Source organism: Vipera berus (genome assembly GCF_964194415.1).
Source record: "Vipera berus genome assembly, chromosome: 3".
In the NCBI taxonomy this organism is placed as follows: domain Eukaryota; kingdom Metazoa; phylum Chordata; class Lepidosauria; order Squamata; family Viperidae; genus Vipera; species Vipera berus.
In genome coordinates this window covers 123,352,095-123,375,846 of record NC_138204.1, presented here as the reverse complement: position 1 = coordinate 123,375,846, position 23,752 = coordinate 123,352,095, and the positions used below count along the sequence as shown (strand labels likewise).

The 23,752-nt window shown below is 36.0% G+C and overlaps 1 protein-coding gene across 1 annotated transcript in view; it reads left to right on the top strand.

The window, feature by feature from the left end:
- The window catches only part of RALGAPA2 (Ral GTPase activating protein catalytic subunit alpha 2), a 160,875-nt gene that overhangs the window by 78,861 nt on the left and 58,262 nt on the right, over window positions 1-23,752 (top strand). The window contains exons 24-31 of the mRNA XM_081325243.1: window positions 10,737-10,865; window positions 12,831-12,956; window positions 14,590-14,648; window positions 15,094-15,202; window positions 16,481-16,591; window positions 18,285-18,353; window positions 18,771-18,908; window positions 19,442-19,625. Coding sequence (XP_081181369.1) covers window positions 10,737-10,865; window positions 12,831-12,956; window positions 14,590-14,648; window positions 15,094-15,202; window positions 16,481-16,591; window positions 18,285-18,353; window positions 18,771-18,908; window positions 19,442-19,625 — 925 coding nt within the window. The remainder of the gene's footprint in view (window positions 1-10,736; window positions 10,866-12,830; window positions 12,957-14,589; window positions 14,649-15,093; window positions 15,203-16,480; window positions 16,592-18,284; window positions 18,354-18,770; window positions 18,909-19,441; window positions 19,626-23,752) is intronic.

The following is a 23,752-nucleotide window of genomic DNA, read 5'->3' as shown; positions in this document are numbered from 1 at the left end:
CATACAATTAATGAGGGTTTGGATGTGGAGTTTGCCATGTTGATGTTTTATACAGAAAGCTTAATTTAAATACTAAACTGGAATGCAGAGAAAACCTAATCGCTCAGAACAATTAAAAGGATATTCAGGGAAGTTTTTAAACTTGCAGTGCAAACACTTATAAACTAGTCTATCAGTGCTATATAACTATTCTTAATAAACCTTTCACTAGTCTTTTTAAAATATTTGAATTGGGTTTACCTGAGTATCTTACCAAAATAGTTCATTAAATGTTGATGTTGCTTAGCTGTCTTCCACACATAGCTTATGATTTAAATATCTCTCTTTATTTTAAAAAGGGAAAAGATGATAAGCTCTTCAGTACTTCAAACCTGCTGTACATAATTAAAGGCAGGGAATTAATCTGTCATATGTTAACTTCTTTCTGGTTAGGAACAAGTCAGAATCTTTCTGAAGACATATGGCAGGCTATCATGTTACATGTATAAATGTCAATTGTCAACAATGAATATAAGAAAAAGGTATTTTATAACCTTTCAGCAAATTTGAAAGAGGTGAAAGAAGATATTTAAATATGCAGTACAATTTTTTTTTGTGTGTGTGCTTTGAAAATGAAAATTTATCGACATAAATTATGTTATTTAATCACGAGCAGAACTCTCCTTCTTCCTGTTCGGATTCCACATCATTTTGAATAGCAATGGTTTGCAGTGCTCTTTTATTTTTTTCCGTAACAGCACTGACACTAAATTATATTCTGCAATTATGTAAACAATGGAAGTGCTTCCAGAACCAACCTCTCATTTGAAATTTTCATTTTGGTAATTGGAACCATAATAATCCAAAATCATTTTGCATGTTTATAGATCAGCTATGAAAGCTGCAAAGGATGTGTGTGGCAGGATTAGTTATAAGCCTATTTCTGTTGCTGTTGTTCTGTGCTTTTCTTATTGGTTGTGGTTTTGCTCTTTCTGTGTACTTAGTATTCAATTAAAATGATTGATTTGCTAGGCTGCAGACTGCTGAATGCTATTTACATTTACAGAACTGTACTTTGAAGGGAGGAAACAACCTGGTATGTTTGAACTACCTTATTTATGTATTTGTAAGCTCACTGACATTACACAGAAGTTCTTATATTGCAATTTCCTTGGAGATGAATTCTCTTCTTAAATTGCCAGTTTTCTGTATTGCTTCATAAAAGGGAAGGTTTGAAACATTTGGCAGCAACAGCTTGTCAAAAATATTTGGTTACCTTGAATTCATCGTAGCTAGGCAAAGTGTGAAAAAACTATATAAATCTGAGCCATCAGGGACTATCTTTGAAAAGGTTTCAGTGAAGGATGACATGTGGGTGATATTTGCCTTTGACCCTTAAAAATTATTAGCACAAACCTTTGAGTAATTAGTTGTAAAAAAAAATTACTACCATTAGCAATTTGCTTAAATCTGGCTCACCAGTATAACAAGGTCACATTTACAGGTATTTTATCAAGGTTAATCCAAATAGGATTAATTCAAAACTCACCAAAATATGAGTACTGATAAAAAATTACTGATTTGCCATACACTTCAGAAGCAATATGTATTAGATTCAACCTACAACCTTGAGAATAAAGATTCACTAAGCTAAAATGGGAATGCAAATATAGTTTCATAAAATTCTAAAAAAATCTGAAAGCCAGTAACATGGTTCATGATACTTAAGAATATGGTACTATAAAATTATTGTACATCTTGTTCTCAGCAGTATATTCAGTCTTTGAGTAGGCTAGAAAATCAGTTGATACTTATAAGACATATAGTGCTTGCATATCAGAAAAGTACTGGCAAAATCAAAGAAGGCCAGTTGGTAGGTATTAATGCCTGCAGCCTTCCTGCCTCAGGTCCTTTGGATATATTGGAACTGGAGAAAGCTTTTTTGAAAAAGGTTGATTATACTGCTACCTTGTCTGTATAAATATTTGTCAACCATTAATATTACATGAAGGGACGCGGTGGCTCAGTGTGTTAGGACGCTGAGCTTGTTTATCAGAAGGTCAGCAGTTTGGCGGGTCAAATCCCGAGTGCCGCATAACAGAGCAAGCGCCTGTTACTCGTCCCAGCTTCTGCCAACCTAGCAGTTCGAAAGCACGTAAAAATGCAAGTAGAAAAATAGGGACCACTACAGTGGGAAGGTAACAGCGTTCCGTGCGCCTTTGGCGTCTAGTCATGCCAGCCACATGACCACGGAGACGTCCTCGGACAAGCGCTGGCTCTTCAGCTTTGAAACGGAGATGAGCACCGGCCCCTAGAGTCGGAAACGACTAGCACGCATGTGCGGGGGAACCTTTACCTTTAATATTACATATTAAAATTAAATGTATAGATAGTTCTTCTCCAATAAGACCAGTTAAATTCACTATGACTAACTTCTACTTGGAGAGCTAGTTTGGCATAGTGGTTAAGGCATCAGGCTAGAAATTGGGAGATTGTCAGTTCTAGTCTCACCTTAGATATAAAACCAACTGGGTGACTTTGGGCCTGTCACTTTCTCTCAGCAGTAAGAAGGAGGCAATGGCAAGCCACTTCTGAAAAGAAGCCAAGAACACTTCAAGAGACAATTTTCCAGGCAATCTCTGAAAATAAGATATGATTGAATTGAAAGAGGTGGGGAATCTAATTAGGTATTTAACAAACCAATCCTGGAAATAACTAGCTCCATCTGATTTTCAATTGTTTTTGTGATTTCATTTTACCCAGTTTGATTATTGTAAGAATGTTTGTCTTATATTGTTCTGTTGATTTTGCCAGGTACGTTAATGCTCTAACCAGACCTAAGACTTGGAATATGTAGAGTTGCATGCCTACTCCTGAAAAATAGAAAAAAGACATTTTCTTGAAGGGTTTGTTATCTATTGCAATTTTCCCATGTTTCCTTGAATTGTTTTTTTCTATTTGGCATCATACTGCTATGGGAAAAATAGCAAAACTACAGTTAAAGTTTTACTTTTCTCTAACTTTTAACTTAGATGACAGAGCATAGTTTGCTTTGGCTCATCCAGCCTTATGCTCCTAGAGATGAAATCCAACACAACTGGCATCCTATTGGAGAAAGTTGTTCAAGAAAGTATTGGCAGTTATGATGTAAAAAACAAAATTAAAGATATTTATGAACTGAAAGGTAGCAAGATGGCAAATATAAGCAATATAAATATAAAGCAATACATAAAAGGGTCCTATATTTGTAGGTGGGATTTTTTTTTCATTTTAAGTTAGTAAATATTGCAAATAGTTTGGAAAGAATTTAGACAAGCCTATTGTCATTGAAAAATATACTGTATTTATCATGGAAGAAAAATTAAGGTACTTTCCAGTAGATGAATCCAAGGTTCTAATTTGCAGTATAAGAGACAAGATCGGACATGGCTATTAAATTGGTATAGACAGCTATTTTTCAAGTTTGTTGAAAGGTAGTTGTTCTATCTAAGACACAGTAGTCAGGTTGAAACAGTAATTAGCAGAGGTATTCAGAAGGTCAGTTACTCACACAGTGTGAGTAGGCAGCCAAGGTTCATTTATGTAATCCATCTTTATTGAGGTTATCCCCTTCATAGAAAGGATTGAGCTGTAGAATTTGTTTTCAAGTGCAAAACAACAAAATCTGTTGGGACAGTCAACAGTCTATTTATGTGGTTAGAACTAGTAGCATAGTAAGATCGGAGATTTGTAGAATGCCATAATATCCAATGATTAGGAATCCCAGTTCACAGAAGCTTTGTAGACGTTCTTACATATTTCTACTCTTATTTCTGGCTAGATCTACATCCATAAGAACATTAGTTCACCTGGCCATTTTCTGTACTGCTTCCTGTACCCTCTGGATTTGGTCAGTAATTTAGTTAATCATTTAGTCCCAGAGGAATATTTCTCTGTACCCTAGAGAGAACAGATAGATCAAAGGGAATCTTCTACAAGGAGTAATCAAGCTTTCAAGCCGTAATGTCCTGCTCCCTCTAAACAGGTATAGATCTGCATTGAGATCAGTAAGAATGGCACTGATTTCAGTACTGTATCTTTGTGGAAGTTGTATCAGGGATATGTCCTACTGAATTTAGTGGGACTTATTTTTAAGTTTATTTCTTTCAACTTTTTAATATATAAAGTAATATAAAAGCTTCCAGGCATATACAATGGTGTTTAAAAATTGGTGATCCACATGTCCTAAAACTGGATAAAGAACCCAATTAAATGAGTAAAAAAACATGTGTCTCTGTCTCTCTCTGTGTGTGTAAAAATTCAAAAGGGCTTACAATTTTTTTAAGCAACACTGTATTTTCCCTTCAACATCATTCACTTTTTAAAAGCAGTGCTTCTGTTTTATCAGATGCAAATGCAAGAGAGGTGTGAGCCCTGAGGATATAATTTGGACTCACTCTTCACATATATTTCTCTGTGCATAATAGTAACAGAAAGTCCAAAATAAAAACTTGATAATGGATTGTGGTGCTAGAAAAAAATATTGAGAACAACTTGGACTACCAGACGAACAAATAATTCAATGCTAGATTAAATAAAAGCTGTGTTTTCACTGGAATGAGTGCCTGAATGACTACAGACCTATTGCACTAACGTCTGTAGTCATGAAATGCTTCGAAAGATTGGTTCTCCAACATCTTAGGACATGCCTCTCACTGGACTTTGATAAACATCAATTTGCCTACAGGGGAAATAGGTCGCCAGACGATGCCATAGCTACTGTTTTACACTCTGTAGCAAGTCATCTCGAGAAACCTGGAAGTTACGTCAGGATGCTTTTTGTTGACTACAGCTCGTCTTTCAACACCATTTTGCCGAGCATTCTCATCGAGAAGCTGACTGACTTGAAATTCTCCCCCGCCATCTGCGATTGGATTCAAGACTTTCTTAGGGATCGGTTACAAACAGTGAGGGTCGGGTCTGCTTTGTCCACCCCCCTGAAGCTTTGCACCGGCACGCCACAGGGCTGTGTGCTTAGCCCCTACCTGTATTCTTTATACACTTATGATTGTGTATCATCTGACCCATCCACTGCGATAATCAAGTTCGCAGATGATACAACTGTGGTGGGTCTTATTACAGGTGGGGATGAGACAGCATATAGGGCGGAGGTACAAAAACTATCCATATGGTGTAGTAACAACAACTTGCACCTAAACATTGGCAAGACGAAAGAGATGGTGTTAGACTTCCGGAGAAAAAAGGAGGAACTTGCCCCACTTTACATCGGGGAGGACTGTGTAGAGAGAGTTTCCTCCTTTAAATTTCTGGGAGTCTACCTCTGTGAAGATCTGACCTGGAAAGTCAACACAACCCAGGTGGCTAGAAAGGCCCAACAGAGGCTTCACTTTCTTAGAGTCTTGCGGAAGAACAGGTTAGAACAACAGCTAATGACCCTCTTTTACTGGTCTACTATAGAGAGCGTCCTCTCGTATGGTATTGTGGTTTGGTATGCTGGTTTGACAGCCGCGGACAGGAAAGTATTACAGAGGGTAGTGAGCACAGCACAAGACATTGTGGGCTGTTCCCTGACACCACTGGATGACATCGCCAGGGCTCGTTGCCTTGGAAGAGTGAGGAAGATTCTCAGGGATGACTCACACCCTGGACGGTATGTCTTTACTCTCCTACCATCCGGTAGGAGATATAGGAATATAGCCAGCCGTACCAACAGGCTGAAAAATAGCTTTTATCCGTGGGCTGTTAGGCTTTTAAATGGGACATAATCTTATGCAGAATTGACTTGGGAGGCCAGTGTGTGGTGTTGTTGGTTCACATGGTGTGGTAGGAGGGAGGATTTGCTGTCACTGTGTGTTGGGGGGAGAGAGCACGGGGGGAGGCTCAGCTAATCTCAATGTACACATGTTGTACTTTAACAATAAAGGTTTATTTTATTTACATGAATATTGGAGCTAGCTTAAGTTTTTTGGACATACAATGTGAAAACAAGAGTCATTGAAGATGACCCTAATGTTGTAAATATTAACGCCAATTGAAAATGTTTGACAGAAGATGAAGTGGTTAAAAACTATTCCGATGAAACAAACATGAGCTTACAAGAACCCAGTTACTCACAAATGAAATTAGATAATTGATGCTTATTCGGTCATGAAGAATTGGAGGTAAATGAACAAATGAGTAACAAATATATTTAAGATCCTGTGATACCTTAATGACTTAACTGATTTGTGTATTTGCAATAGTGGCAAATATCTGTAGCTCGGGTGTAGGATGAGGGTGAAGGTTCATTCTCCAAGCTTGTGGATTGGTTTCTGAATCTTTCATTAGCAGGCTAGGTAACATCTTCAGCAGAGTTTAGGGGATGTCAGTGTTCTTCTGTTTATAAGGGCTTCAGGTGTGGGTGTGTCAAGTGAGGGTCTATGATGGGTTAGGTGTGAGTCACCAGTGAGTCTTGTGATGGGTCTTGTGATGGGTAGGTTACATCAGGTCAGGGTCATTGGGAGGTGAATTGGTGGGAGGGATTCTTGCTTGGGTTGGTTGAAGGTCGGTGCTATCTCTAGTTGGCTGTGCGGTTGGTTCGTAAGCTGGTTGTAGGTCATTGTGTCTGTTGATGGAATTGCCTGTTGGAGTGCCAGGCAAGCATGGCAGATGGTAGCGTGGCCAATGATTTTTGTATTGCTCTAATCAAACTGGTACTATTTAGTGTTCGTATGAGTAGAGATTACAGATTTGGGATCTTGGCGTTTGACTGCTAGCCAGTGGATCCTGATTTTTAATTGACGTGATGTTTGTCCCTTGTAGAATTGGTTGCAATGGTTACAGTTGATTTTGTAGATTACATTGTTTCTTTCATCCTTCTATATCTTGTCTTAGTTTGGATAATTCCTGGTGGAGTGTAGCTGTGGGTTTGTGGGCTATTGCTATTCAACCTAGGGGTTGAAGAATTCTGGCTGTCATTTCCGACACCCCATTTATATATGGTAGGGTTAGTTTTTGAGTGGTGGTTGGCTGTGTAGTGTGTTGGGGTTTGGATGCTGTGTGTTGGAATATGACTTTTTTTGGATAGCCATTATGGAGAATGATGTTAAGCAACTGTTTCTCTTCTGTTTTTCTTAGTGTTATGGTGCTACAGTGTGCCCTGGCCCTTCTGAAGAGGGTCTGTATACAGCTTCTTTTGTGTGCAGTGGGGTGGTCTTTTGCAAAGCTGAGGATCTGGTCCGTGTGCATGGGTTTGCGGTAGACTTAGGTTTCTAGGTCTCCATTGTCTAGCCTCCTTATATTGATGTCAAGGAATGGCAGTCTGTTGTCTGTTTCCTCTTCACATGTGAATTTAATTTTTAGGGAATATGTTATTGAGTAAATTCAATTTGGGAGTGCTTGATGATAATGAAGGTGTCATCAGTGTAGCATGTCCAGAATTTTGGCTGGATGGTGGGTAGAGCTATGGATTCAAGTCGTTGCATGACTGCTTCTGCTATTGGGCCTGATATGGGTGATCCCATTGGGGTGCCTTGTACTTGCTTGTACATTTTCCCATTGAAGTATGTGTTGAGGCATAGATCCAAGAGTTTCATGATGGTTTCTGTGGACATGGAGTGTTCTGTAGTAGAGTCATCTTTGTGGGTATGGTGTTTAGTGAGTAGATGGAATATGTTTAGCCAGGTCAATGTCAGTTGTGATTTATAAATATCAGAGTGATTTGTATATATCAGCGGTAGTGTGCTTCCACTACATTGATGCTGAATATCATGTTCATGATTTTAGTGTTTGGTCCTTCAGTTTAATCTCAAAGAAGAGTTTTTGAGGAGATTGCTTCAGGCGGAAGTAAGCTTCACAAGTGGGTATATTTTTGTTCTTAACTTTTATATAATCAGTTCTTTTATCATATTTAGTGCAATTAAGAAATATTGCAATTCAAGAAAGTTAGTATATTGAACCATAGAAATTGAAAAGTTTATAAAGATTTATTATGATTTGTTTTTAAAATAATGTATACCTCTTTATGCTACCAGTGAATGATTTTAAACATACACAACCTAAATGATAACTGATTTCAGCTATAGAAGCAACCTGCTGCAATGTGCCATGAGTGTGTTTGCTCAAGTTCCATTCATTTAATTAAGATTTGCACAGGAGAACTTTGCAGTGTCTTATGCCCTTTGTTTCAAAGATCCCAAAGGGCCCAAACCCAATCACCTCTCACTAGAAGCAAAGTGAAGTTTTAGTCTATTCATGCAGCCTCTTCTTGAAAAATACTCTGGAATCTTTTTATAGACACATGGCTCTAATGAAAAAAGCCAGCAAGATTAACAATTAGAATTTATTAATCTTTTAAAATGCTGTATTCTGCCTTTCATGCCAAGATTCATGAGTCATTTTATTGTAACATATGTCAACAGAGATGTAGCCCCATCTGCTGCTATAGAGCTGGTTCAGACACTAGGCACATAGCACAATGCTTACCTCTCAATAATTACAGGTGTGCTGTGAGAAAACGCAATGCATTAATCAGTCCAGTAATTATGGAAAAGGTGGATCTTTTGTTCTGCCTTCAGAACAGGAGTTTACCAGCCACTTCATGACTCCAGTCTCCATCTGCTCATTCTTTTAGAATGTTTGCATTGACTGATACTGCCTTTAAATTGTAACATGGGAAGTGATTAAAACCAGTTTGAACATTAACTGAAGTGATGTTTCAACGGGGAAATGCTGTGTGTTGTGATGCTAACATTTATTTACCTTTTAGTCAATATTTGAGAAAAATCTGTTTCGTGTTTATTATCAGTGCATAAAACTGTAAAGTTTTAGTCATACGGAGTATAACAGTTTTGATTTAATATTTCCTGAGTATCAGTCTTGTAAGGAGAAAAAAAACACACAAAACTGTAGGGCTTTTACAAATCCATAGTGGAGGAGAAAGAATAGAATTTAAATCAAACAAAAAATCTTTTAATTTTTTTGGTTTGATTTAAATTATTTTCATGTGAAGGTTTAACTATGAGGCTCGCCTCATGTCTATTATGTTATCTACCTTTTTCTCTAATGTTGTTTTGTTTTACCTATGGGGTTAGAAGAAGTAGCAATGTTTTTCCATTTGAAGAACTTGCCTTGAGAATGGTTACAGCATAAAGACAGAATAGAAGTGGGGAAAAATCTTGTACAGCCAGATTATTAGATTATTTCTAACAGCCACTCTTGTTGAGGCAGGATCTGATCAGCTTTCTAGCAACAAATCCAAAGAATTAAAATTTAATCCAACAGACCAAGACATGGTATTCTGATTGTGGCAAAAGCAGAAAGAGCTGGAAAAGCTATATACATTTCTGCACAAGTCATTTATAGCTCTACATATGTGACAGAAGCTGGAAGACAGATTCCTCAAAACCTGAAATAAGTCTTTAAGGGTTTTAGACATAGGAGGAGAGCTGCTTTGGTCCATGATGGCAGAAAAAGAGGAGTAACACCACATTACTATTTTTATTGTTTATTTGGCAAAAAAAGTTTATTTACTGCTGTAACTTTGTAGACGGGGATGGGTGGGTGGGGGTCTGCTACTATGGATTTCTTGCCTATGGATTTCCTTTACTAGCCTAAGATGGAAGAACATAAGAAAAATACTGTCAATCAGGGTTGTTTCCTCCCCATGTTAATAACTTTCTTGCACCTCTGAACATTATTGAAATCTTCATAAACATAGGTACCTATTTGTTGAGGTTTATATTGGTGATATTTCCACAGGCAATATGTTATTTGGAAAGGAGGATATATGTGTGCACGTGCATGTATGTATAAATAAAGGAGAATATTTGTAGCTCATAATTGAAATGAGGGGTCCTTGTTGCTCTCTGAGCTTGGTTGTTTTCTTGAAGATGTTTCATTACCCAAACCAGGTAACATCTTCAGTGTTAGTCTGATGATGTTACCTAGTTTGGGTAATGAAACATCTGCAAGAAAACAGCCAAGCTCAGAGAACACCAATGACTCCTCATGCATGTGTGTGTGTGTGTGTGTGTCTGTATCTGTGTGTTTTAAAATTCATATATAAAAACTGAAAGAATCATTCTTAATATTTTTTATAGTTTTTTTTTATTAAAGAGTTTTACAAAAACAAAATTTTACAATATATCCCCAAATCCCTCCCACCCCAAACCCACCCACTTCCCCCCCCCACTTCCCAGAGCTAAATACAGGATTATAGTTACAATAATCATATTCTAAATAAAGATTATGCATAATATACAATTAACCAAATTCATAATGCGCTTTAACTCTCTTTTAACATAACTACAAACAACGTACCAATAACAATATCCCACTAAAATCTACTCATAAGCTAAATGGTACTTTTTGGTCCCATATTTGTTTTGAATATAATTTATCCATCTCCTCCAAACTGAAATATATCTTTCCTGTGAATGATCCTTCAGATAAGCAGAAATCTTAGACATTTCTGCAAGATTCGAAACTTTAAACACCCATTCTTCTACATTCTTAATCATTCTTAATATTGAAATATATTTACTCAAATTTAAATTTTCATTCCAGAATGAAGATAACCTCAGTTCCCCATCCCTACCTGCACACTGCACATAACAGCCTGTTGTATAAAGCTAGGTTTCTTGCAGTGCATTTGTCCTCTGCAGTGCATTTGTCCTCTTCAACCAGACCATCTTTCTCCTATGATCTATTGCAGGATACTGATTTTAAGGACAAATAATTCTTAACTTATTCACATATTTCATTTTTTCCCTTTTCAGGATGTTTTGAACACTATCATCAAACACTGCTCCCCATTCTTTTTCTTCTTGGGCTTACCCGGCTTTACACTGCTAATAAGAGACTTCATAACAGCGGCAACTAGGGTTCTGAGTACAAATATGTTGGAAGTAAGTATGTTAATGTTCAGTGTATGATGGTTAACAATGTGCAGATTTCACTGCCCGTAATTAGTATTAACTCATTAGTGCAGTGTGGCATTGGAGGAGAATGATTTATAGATTTATTTATTTTTTCCAAATAACTTGCCAAACATCTCAAATTTCAAGGTAGGAGTATATTTTTCATCAGGATATCTTTCTGATTGACAGTATGAACTCTAATACCTTGTTGATCACTTTTCATTGTCAGTTACATAGCCAAGCCAGAACTCATGCTGTTGAAGTATAATATTTTTATTATATAATATTAAATTGAATTTCTGAATGCTAGGAACTGCAGCCTTATTGAAAATAAATGAAAATTCACTTGATTGAGATCTGAATATTTTTCTCATTTTTCATTCATTCATTTTTATGTTCACATTTCAATTTCTGATCTGGTCAGAAATTAATCACTTGTGCATTGAGAAAGAGAGACATTTTCAAAAAATAGAATGCAGTCCATCTAACATTTGCAGATGTAATCTTTTGTAGGTCTGGAAATGTTACGGCATTTTGATAAAAAATGCCATTTAAAGGAAAAACAAATACCTTTTTTTCTTCTGTATCTGGCTTCTCGTGCAGTTTAGTCAAACATATAAGAAATTTAGAAATTGCTCAGTTGAAAGTTATTTTGTGGTAACAATTTTTTTCTTCCCTCACATTACATTTGTTCCCTGAATTGTTTTTGTGGGTAACGCAAAAGCTTATCAGAACAGCATGAGCTATATAGCAAAGGTGTGCACTGGGCTCTTAGTACAGGAAGTCCACAGCTTACAACTGTTCATTTAACAATGGTTCAAAGTTATCACAATTTGGAAAAAATGACTTATGATCCATCCTCATAGTTATATCCATCATACAATCCCCCCCCAATCACATGACCGCAATTTGGCAACTTGGCATCTAGCTTATATTTATGATTGTAGCATCTTGTGCTCATGTAATTGAATTTTGCAACCTTGCTAGCTAGCTTCCCACAAACAAAGACAATTGGGAAATCAGAGTCACTTAACAGCTAATTTAAAAAAGGTCATAAAATCAGATCCAGTTTACAAGATGACTCACATTTATGGTGGAACATCCGGTCCCATTTCTGGCCCTAAGTCAAGGACTGTCTGTGATATCAGAAATCGGCAATGGAACTCTGTGTCCTGCAGGTGTCCTCAATAATCTAAGATTCAATATTCCAAAATTTAATTAGGGATTTGGTTAATTACTGAAGTTTTCTTTAATACAAACGCATTTTCATTAGAGAAGTAAAACACTGATGAATGAATGAATGAAATGGAATGGAATTGTACATGGAAATTGTGGATTCTTCCCTCTATGCTATATTGACTGTTGTTGAAAATAATAATAATAATAAATAATAAACCTTTATTGTCAAAGTACAACATGTGTACATTGAGATTAGCTGAGCCTCCCCCCGTGCTCTCTCCCCCCAACACACAGTGACAACAAACCCACCATCCTACCACACTATGTGAACCAACTACACCACACACCGGCCTCCCAAGTCAATTCTGCATAAGATTATGTCCCATTTAAAAGCCTAACAGCCCACGGATAAAAGCTATTTTTCAGCTCAAGAGAAAAGAATTTATGACCCCCAATCCTTCTTTTTGTGGCCTTTGGTAGCTCTTCTAACTGTATTATCAGATTGTTGTGATTTTGATGTAAGAAACACATCAAAGCTTTAGTATTAAAGTTCTTCCTCTGTTCCCCACTACAACTCTGTGAGGGTGGTTTGGGCTGAGAGTAACTGGCCCAAAGTCACCCAGCTGGCTTTAATGCCTAAGGCAGTACTAGACCTCACAGTCTCCCTGTTTCTAACCTGTGGCCTTAACCACTGGTTTCTGTTTGATATTACCATGACCTATTTTTTTTATTAATATAGCAATATAAACATATGCATTTATTTGTTTGTTATAGGCTCCTCGCTTAGAAGCAAATACTATTCTTGGATCTCTGATTTGCTTTCCTAACCTTTACCAAGATATTTCATTGCTATCATCTGTTCCTGAATCAGAAAACACAACAGGAACTGCAGATGTCAAAGTAATATTTTTTTTCTTTGTGAGCTGATCTATATGATAACAGGCAGTCAGGCTACCTTCCTGAAATTGGTGTTGCATGTAATATCTGCTGTGTGTTAGGGTGCTATGCAAATCTAATTTGTGCTGTTCTCTTACTTTTAAATGATATAGAAAAGACCATTTTTTAAAAAATTATTTATGCTGAGGTACAGAAAAGAGACTCAGATCTTAATGCACAGATGATCAACAGTTCACCAGTAACCTAGAACCAGAGTAGTCATATCTTCAAGGATGTCTTTTAGGATATTTTAGGGATGGAAAAGATGGAGCAAAGAAGAACCAGAATGATTAAGTCATTGAAGCAGCTCCCCTATTAGGAAATACCAAAGAATTTAAAGCTTTTTTGGAACAAAAGCAAGGAAAAAATACTCCTTTAGGATAATATATATATATATATTATTTGTTTATTTATTTATTATTTTGATTTATATACCGCCCTATTCCCGTAGGAATATATAGAGAGATTGAATCATGAATAGTATGGGAAAAGTTAAAGAAAAATGGTTTTGTGTGTATGTGTTTTTATCCTTCAGTGTTTAGTTTTACCCACAGAAACTAGTTGAACGAAATTATAGGACAAATAAAATATTTCTCAGTATAATACATAGTTAAGGCTTAACATTAACCTCAGGCTTAGCATTAACCACTGGCTTTGGGATATTCCTGCCATATCAGATATTATACTATGTTTCTGTCAGGTAGTTGCTCTGCCTCATCCACATGTTTTCTTGCCTCTGCAGAGCCTTTTTCTTTTGGAGGGGATAATTTTCACGATACAGACAAGTTTAATAATATAACAGAGATGTTTCATTAATATTCCCACACATTCCTTTAAATGTTTTACGCAGCATTCAAAGTACAGCTTCCAGCATATCTTTATTGTGAACAGTACTGCTGAATTTTATCTTAGAAAATAAGGTGATGAATGTATACACTGATGCCTTGTTTGCCTGCTGGTGTATGCTATTTTCCTAGGGCAGCTCTTTGTGTGAAATTACTTAAACCATCATCTCAAAATTTTAAGTTTATCCATTGGCTCAGAAAAGTGGAAGAACTTTAAAAGAGCTGTGCAATGCATTTATTTGATAGCATCACCAGCAACCACCTACTTTTTCCTCATTCTTTAGGGAAATGGTATTTTAAAAAAATCTGTATTAGGTCATTTATAACAGGTATAATGAATTTTTTATGGATAACACTTGTGTATCCCTGAATTTTTTAAAAAAATACTTTTAAATAATTAAGCTGTTAGTAGCTTCCAGAACAGTTTACATCTTTGCAGAGAAAGGATAGTCTTGGTGAGCTCAGATGTGCTATTTGAGGGTCATTGTTGCCATCTCGCCACAAAAATAAATGTTAATGTGTTTTAATATGTTTTAAATAGACCTATATCTTCCATTTTGCCATTATTTATTCATTAGCATTTTTCCAAATTCATGTGGAATGTGTTCATTTTCTTGATTTACGAAATGCCCAGATTTAATTAACTTTGTCTTCTCTAAGTTTTGTTGTTTAATTTTATTGAAAAATAAGCAAAAATCTACTATATGTCTGTCAGAAGAAACATTTTATTCTTGTAATTTTTCTTCTTCTAGTTTTGCCTCATAAATACTCTCTTAAAGAATGCCAAAGAGGAACCAAGTGAAGCTTCAAGGTAAAATCCTGAATGAAACAGAAAATATTTACACAATATAATTAAAGAACATACCTTAGTGAAAAAAGACATGCCTACCTGTCCAAAATAAAAATTATTTCAGCTCAAAGTAAATTACAGACAAGTATAGCCAGTGGTCCACAGAAGAGGACAAAAATAATTGTAATTTCATTGCCCTTACATGTAGAATAAGACCCTTCATATTGTAAAGCTAGACTATAAATATAAAAAATGAATACAGCTTAGGCAAAAGACCAAACATTGCTTTTTGTGGCAGAAATGTTAGGGTTTACATTTAGCACTAAAATAAAAAAAACAATTATCTTAAAATAGTGACAATCTGAACCTTATGCATAGTGATTTTTCATAATTCAATTACAGACCCAACTAATATAGGAAATATAGAAGACTTTGTGACTTATCAAAGTAAACTTTCTCTTTTAAGGTATTTATCCCTTTGTTGTCTTGGGCTTTGGATATGCGAAGAACTTGTACACTGTACCAACCATCCTCAAGTAAAAGATGCGATAAATGTTTTTGGGGTGACACTAAAGGTACAAGCATAGCAAATGAGTTTAAGTGTATTCAACTGTGTGGGCTGACCAGAAACAAAATATTCACTTAGAATACTTTGTTAAGTTATTCAGAAGGTTCATTTATTTGGTCTACTATGTTTTTGAAAAAAAATCAGAAACATTTGTCATGTATTAGAGACAGTGAATTATATATTTACAATTTTTTTAATATGAGTAAGCTTTTAGAGCAACGTCTTCTAATATCTAAACAAAGCTGTTATAATTCAAGCTTTTGTAGAGATCCCATTTCATAAAACATATGAAGAACTGCATTGGCATGATGTGCCTGGATCTCATATATAGTCATTACTTGCTGAGTTACAGTATAGCCAAAAGAATTATGTAATTGTATTTAATAACCTGATTTCAGTTTTTCATGTTTGAAATTAAAATAAAAAACAAAGCAAAAAACTTTCTTACCCTCTATGACTGATATGAGGGACGCGGTGGCTCAGTGGGTTAGGACGCTGAGCTTGTCAATCAGAAGGTCGGCAGTTTGGCGGGTCGAATCCTGAGTGCCGCGTAACAGAGTGAGCGCCTGTTACTCGTCCCAGCTTCTGCCAACCTAGCAGTTCGAAAGCACGTAAAAATGCAAGTAGAAAAATAGGGACCACTACGGTGGGAAGGTAACAGCGTTCCGTGCACCTTTGGCGTCTAGTCATGCCGGCCACATGACCACGGAGACGTCCTCGGAAAAGCGCTGGCTCTTCGGCTTTGAAACGGAGATGAGCACCGGCCCCTAGAGGCAGAAACGACTAGCACGCATGTGCAGCGGAACCTTTACCTTTGCTATGACTGATATTGCTTTTTCTTAGCAAATAGGTTTAGTATAATATTCTGTTAGGAGGAATGCATACACCTGAAAACAATTATTTTGAGAATTGTTAACCCCATCCCCTCTTAAGGGATCTTAAGGTATTCTAAGGGAGATAGCATTTAGCAATAGCACTTACATACTGCTTCATAGGGCTTTACATCTCTCTAAGCAATTTACAGGGTCAAATGGGAAAAGCCATCTGCAGGCCTAAATCACAGTTGGTTGAGATTGTAGCATCATTTACATTTGGGTATAGTCACATAATGCACACAGGCCAATTTAATGTTACTTCCAATGTGTGTGTATATGGAAGATGGGTAGATCCCACTTTTGAGAATTTATGTAATAGAGAGTAAAAAAGAATTTTTTGGAAATACAACAATCCATTTGTGATGGTGTTGGTCCTTTATTTCTTATTCGTTTGTTTTTCATTTTTGCAGTTTTCTAACAAGCAGATTGCACAAGCAGCCTGTGATATCTTTCAGTTATTGACATCTTACTGGAAAAAACTACAGAAATACAACATTTCTCTACCCCAAAAAATTATTGAAGTATGTTTCATTTCCAAAATAGTTATATATGGAAATTGGTATTTGTTTTTAATGGTTGCTTTTTAAGTGAAACGTAATGCCTTATTTGGGGCAGACACATTTTAATCCTCCTGTGCTAATGGAGATGCTGTGCACTTCAATAGCTGTTTAAAATAATTATAAAATGTTTTTAGAAAACACAAACCACTTCATGTTCTGTGTCCCTCTCAACAGATATAGCGCTAGTAATTCTGTAGTGGTGTATTTGAGTCCTCTCTCCCTTTGCTGCCAAAGCCATCTGGCTGCAATTTACTACAAAACATATAAGCTAATTAGGTTTATTCTCTTTCTAATAACCCACAAAATATGATGCAGGAACCATTATTTTGCTGGTTCCATTTTTTAAATGTACCTATTTCAGAAGTTGCAATGGAGTTTTTTTTCAGTTTCCTTTTATATCTTAATGTTTAAAACATAAAGGATTATTGCATTAATTAGTTCTCTACTTGGAACTTCAGCTAGATTTTTACGGTTGATACTGCTAGCCCTTTGTAGCCTTTAGTCATTTCTAGAAACAGGTCATTCTCACTTAGTGGCAGTCGCATCTACTTACAGATTTTTGAAGTTGCATTTCTGTCAGTTGTGCTTTTTCATGGCAATGAAATTGCATCCAAATCCTTCTTTTCTGCCAAAAGTTAATTTGGTTTTTTTGTCATACCAAGGAAATTTTGCCTCCTTCCTTCTGGGAGACAGTGAATTTAGTTCATGCTAAGGACCAGTGCTGGTATGTTGGATACTGATCGTGTTGGGGGACTTATTTCATACTCTGGATTCTCTTCAGATGGTATAAATCTTTGCCTGCTTTCATTTAATAGGAAAATGTTGGACAAAATTTATGTAAGTCCACCTTTTGCAAACATTCCAAGTATATCAAGGCATCAGAAATTAAGTGTCAGGGGAATCTTTACTCATTTCATTAGCCATGGATAGCCTCTGCTATCTTTAGGACTGCCGTTTCTATTTTAGCTACTTATATGTCCATTCACACAATCATTATTCACTATAAACATAGCGTCAGCTATTGCAACATTGATAAAAAGCTTCTGCTGGATGTTCTAGGGCAGGGGTCAGCAACCTGAAACAGTAAAAGAGCCACTCGGAACCGGTTGCCTCACAAAAGGAAAAACTCGGAGCCACAAAAAATGTGTGCACATGCGCATACATGCGCGCATGTGCAGAACAGGGTTTGACTGAAGAGTGGAGCCAAGGCGAGATATGCACCTACCCTGCATATTTGAATTGATTTGTTGAACTTTTTTAGTCCCACTTTTTTTTTTTGACTGCACATGGCAGAGGACTGGGAGCCGCAAGAGACGGCTGAAAGAGCCGCATGCAGCTCCGGAGCCGCGGGTTGCAGACCTGTGTTCTAGGGCATTAAGCTGCTGATTGCTTAAATTCATCTTTACAAGTTCAAGAGATTTAGCTGACTGCAAATCTCTGAAGGAAAATAAAATTGCATTGTTACAAAATTTTATTTTTCTCTAAGAAACTTTGCTAATCATTTTAGGCAATAGAGTTGAAGAAAAAAGGTAATGGGTAAATAATTACAAAGTAATTATTCATATATTATTGATATTTTTGAGCTGTCCTATGCTTTGATTGATTGGGGAACTAAACATTTCTGTAAATTTATTCTAAAATTGCTTTGTCACAGGTCCTTGTTGCCACTATTGCATTTCTATTACCAAGTGCAGAACACTCTTCTGTGGAAAGTGATAAAAAGGTGTGTAATGATTAGATGCTTTCATTTTGTCTCAATATTGCATAGTTAACATGAAGAGCTAATGTTTAAATTGGGCAAATTGGCTTGTATGATTGATAATTGCTGTTTTGTGGGAAGAGAGCAAATTTCAGCTTTAGAGTTCAAATAGATGACCAGGAACAACTTTACTGCTGATGAGCGGTATTTGTTCATAGATTTTTCAGTTCGTATTAGACATCATATATTTCCTGGTAAATTTCATTTTGTTAGACCAGGTTTTCCAACTTTCTAAGTCAGGGGTGTCAAACTGCCGGCCCATGGGCCGGATGCGTCATGCAGAAGCCGCACCCACCCCATTGCCGGCTTTGTCACGTGACATCGCGAGTTTGACATGTCTGTTCTAAGTGGAACTAATTTTTGGACATTTTTCTGTTTTAGTTTATAGTTTCATTGTTACTTTGTTTATTGGATTGGTGCATGACACTGCCAGTGAAGATATTGTTGGAGCCTGTATTCACTTCCAGTTTTGAAAATCATTATTCTTCTAAGACTTCATTGCTTAATTATATTTATAGGGTAAGCATGAATGATCATTCCTAAATATTTCACTTCCTAATACCTGTGTATATGAATAGCAGCATACTGAATCAACAAAATTACAAAAAAGTCATAGTTTTGATGAACTATACCAGACTTTGTGTACAGCTCTCTGTACACCAGTTTTTGTCATTAACACATGTGCTATGGACACTATAAATTCTGTTTTGATTGTTGTTGTATTAGATACATTTTCAAATGTATCATTGTCCCATTTATTTTCTATATTCTTAGTGTACCTTAAATGCGAAATAGAACAGGTTTTCAGCATCATTTCAGTACCCCATTTGAGATAGTGGCTATTTCCTTATATCTATATCTTCCATTTTAAAAAAATATTGTTTTAGGAATTACTCAAGTATTTTTAATTTCATGTTTAATTTAGTAGTATTCATAACACTTAGAAGCTCAGGTTAGAGTGATTTAACATCCCTAAAGTGCTTTCTCTTGAATAACTTTGTGGTATTTCATTTTATATATGTATATATATATATATATTTGTTTTATTGCAGATCCTGAACTGTTGTGTTTATGGTTCAAACCTGTACACACAGCAAAGCCAATACCTTTTAAGTCTTGCCGACCTCTCCAGTGAGTTCTATGATCCCTTTATGCCCCTAGGAAATGTTAGGAATTCTGAAGTGATTCCGGTTCAGTCTTCTGCAGACCTGAATAATTTGCTCACTGTTGCTGAAGGTAACAAATAATTTGAAAGATGTCGGTGGAGATTCTCAGTCATCCAGGTCATAGTTATCCGAAAGGTGCTTTTTCATGAGGCAACTTGACTTTCACATTATTTATCCCATAGAAGCTTCTTGGATGAGAAGTGAAATGTCTTCAAAGAAAAACAAGAAAGTCCAGTTGCCTCATGAAAAAGCTTCTTTGAGATAAATAATTTGAAAGGGAACAGCACCTTTTACTTTTCATGGAAAAGAAAAATACATGTTTTACAAGAACTGAACCCTAATAAATGTAAGCATTATGTTTAAGATATGATAAATCTTTGGCAGCATGTCGGAGCATGCACTGCTGCAAGTTGCTTCCACTTGACTTCTTTCTCTTCTGTCAACTACAATTTCTTGTTCACATTTCAAATCTTTCTTGAGGGCCAGAGAGTTCATGTAATACTTTTTCAAGGAGCTACAACAAGGCAAGGGGGAAGCCACCTTTTCAATAAATATTACTTTTGGAACAGTTTGTATACTTAAGAATAAAATCCTGTACTGACGTATGCAAACAAGGGAAATCTAAGCATTCTTACATTATAACATTTGGCAAGAAAGTTTTATAGAGGGCTTCTCCAATAATAATCTAGGACCCAGTAATTTTACTTGTGTTTGTGCTAAGCTTCAAGGCTTATAATAACCAAGAAGAAAACTCAAGAATAATATTTCATAGTGACATTCAGTCTTTCCTCCAGGGACATTTGTACTTTACTAGAATACTGCAGATGGTTCTTAGTGTGGTGTCAAAGCTCTGTTTAAAAAAAAATCAAAATATTATAGGATCATCAAATCTCCCTAGGTTTTGGCACTCTTTGTACAGGCCAGCGTGGTGTATTGGTTTAGATCAAGCTTAAATCCCTCCCTCACTGTAGAGCTCATTAAGTGACCTTTGCCAAGTCACTCACTCTCAGCCCAACCTAATTGGGGATAATCAGGGGGGAGGAGATTGCCATGCATACCATCTTGAGCTCTCAGAGAAGAAAGTATAATAGAAAAATGTATGAATAAGTAATTAAGGCTTAAGGTGAGAGCACCATGAGGTTTGTCAATCTTGTGAGATTTAAGTAATAAGTGTGTCTGTGTGTGTGGTTCACTTTTATTTATTTTATTTATTTATACTGGGAAGACACATGCATCATCCTATATACAACTGCTGCACTGCTAACTAATTTCTAGCTTATGTGGTGGTTTCCAACTATTTTTGATGATAATATCTGCATAAAAAGAAAAAATTGGAAATAACGGGCTTCTCAGATCTCTGTAAATTTGAAGATTTTTTTTGTTTGTAACCAGACTTCATCAATGAAATTAAAACTGTTATCTGAAACAAATAACTGAAGTAATTTGGTTATTATTTTTATACAAATAAAATGCATTCAGTATTTTAATAGATAAACCTATCATGTATAAAAGATGCCATTACTTTGACAATTCACAGTACAGTTCATATATATTTTTCCTTATAAATATTAAGTACATATTAAATTTTTGCCACCTCATAAAGTTCATTTCTTTTTAGTGTTCCTTTGTGTTAGTGTATTTCTTTTTTAAAATAATCAGGTCTGTCAACTTTCCCTTCCCACAAACGCAGCTGAAATTGGTGCATTTTTTTTTTCTACTCAGCTTTTAAAGTAAGCACTTGATAACTGGTATCTTAACAATTTGCTTACTAATCAATGTAGAGAGCCTGTAGTTAAAGAAGCAGCAGGGAGAGATGAATAGTTGATAGAATAACATTTCTATCTGAATTAATAAACTATGTGAAGCTGTTAGCCTCTATGCTATTTTATTTCTGATTTTAAAGGGACGGTCTAGAAATTATTACAGAGCAAATGGTTCACAAAACAGGAGTTTTTATTTTAAAAGCAATTGTGCATTTTGATGCATTTGGGTATATAACTTTATATTTACATTTTTGCATGTTTGAGTATATGTCCCTTATAGACATGTACGTATACTGCTTATATGAAAAAGGTTATATAGGATGACCTATTAAGGAATTTATCTGAATTTGGAATGTTTATATATAAATGTTTATTGAAAAGTCAAAGACTACATGATTATATGGGTGCAGAATTTAAACAGGACAATTGGTATGCAGTAAAGGAAATATTGGTGGAAGGTAGATATTAAATTTACTGTGAATATTATAGTTAGGAAGAACTGGTGTGAGAATTCATTATCCAGTGTTGATCACCAAAGTGTATAATACATATTCAAAACACTGTTGGAAATATAAGAATCAGGTTTGATCATTATTTCCTATCTGGTGGCAATGTATAAAGCTCAACAGCTTTAGAAAATAGTTTATCATAAGTTTAAACAAATTATAAATACTTACTTGTGGTTTATTGCCAGTTCTTTTTCTTCTTAAGTATAATCAAACCTTAGATTCCCAGAGACTGTGGAAACTTGGCTTTATAGAGGATAAATACTGCTAGGATACTTTATGCTTTTCATTGAAAATTACATTCAATCCTGGCAGATTAAGTTTTATGCATCAACATCAGGTATAACTTTATATCTTAAAAGTAAGTCTGATACCAACTTTAACATGGAAACCAAATCTATAATTTTGCACATAGCCTAGTGGCAGGTCCAGCATAAGATTTTAGAACATTATTTTTTTATGACAGGCCATAAAGTTAAGGATGGACTTCTTCAATTTCTTGTTATTTCAACTACTTATTCTTATTACTTTGGCTGTTTTTGTCAAACTGACCTGCTTCTACTACCGGTATTACTTGTTAAAGTGCCAAACAGTTCTATGATTATCTTTATATGTATCCCAGTGACTTGTAAGACCAACAGTGGATTCTTTCTTTCTTTCTTTCTTTCTTTCTTTCTTTCTTTCTTTCTTTCTTTCTTTCTTTCTTTCTTTCTTTCTTTCTTTCTTTCTTTTTCTTTCTTTCTTTCTTCCTTTTCTTCCTTCCTTCCTTCCTTCCTTCCTTCCTTCCTTCCTTCCTTCCTTTTCTTTCTTTCCCCAACTCAAACATACTTTAGGTGACTCCAAGCGGCTCACAACATTAAAAATCACAATCTAAACATAAACAGCTACCCACTCACCCACATGGCAGCAGCAATATAATCAAATTTATCATTTGATTGGTTCCATCTCTATTTTTTTTCTTATGTAAAGATTTTATAGAATATTAAAAGAAAAAATATTTTGTATTTTGCAAAATTTTAATATATTTTCTTTTCCCTCATATTTTACTGGGTTTTTTTACTGTTTTTATTGTTCATGTATCTTTAAATAAATTTAAGCAATAGTTTTAAAAAAAGTTTATGTGCGTTCAGCTTTGCCTACAGGAAGGAAAGCAATTGGTTATCTCTTACTTGGAACAGAAAGATGGGAGGCAGTAGGGGAACTGTCCAATGGGATGATGCAGTAGACCAGGGGTCCTCAACCCCCCAGGCTATGACTCATTACCGGTCCATAGCGTGTTCAAAACTGGGCTGCCGGAGAGATGGGCAAGCACATGTGCATGAAGCTCCACTCACACTAGCGGAGGGCAAATGGAGCTTTGTGCATGAGCGCAAGTACCCTCCACACATGTGAATGGAGCTTCATGTTTGATTGTAAGTATCTGCCTCTCACACTATTGAAGCTTTCACACAGGCACAAGTACCCTCTGCTTGTGCACGAGCACAAGCACCCTCTGCTCACATGCAAAGCTACATTCGCACGAGCACAGGGCTTGCAAAAATGGAGCTGTACTCGCATGTGCACCTGCCACTGACATGCTCCTGTGATGGGCCAGGCCTCCAACCTGGAAAGGTTGGGGGCCGCTGCAGTAGACTTCAATCTGGACCACACACCTTGCATATTGTTGCCAAAAAGTCACAGCATCATATAGGAGCAAATTAAACAGTTATTGCAGATGATTTGAAATAATTTGAAACAATAATCTGCCCCTGATCTTTTGATCTCTTATGTAGATTTATGAAAAACTGTCTCCTAATATTTCTTCAGTCTTAATTTATGGTTAAATAATGTGGCACCTTCACCTTCAAGTACCTTTATACTTGGAGCAAACCTATCAAATCCACAATTAAAATATCTTTAGGTACTGTTCTTAAGATTGTATTATTAGT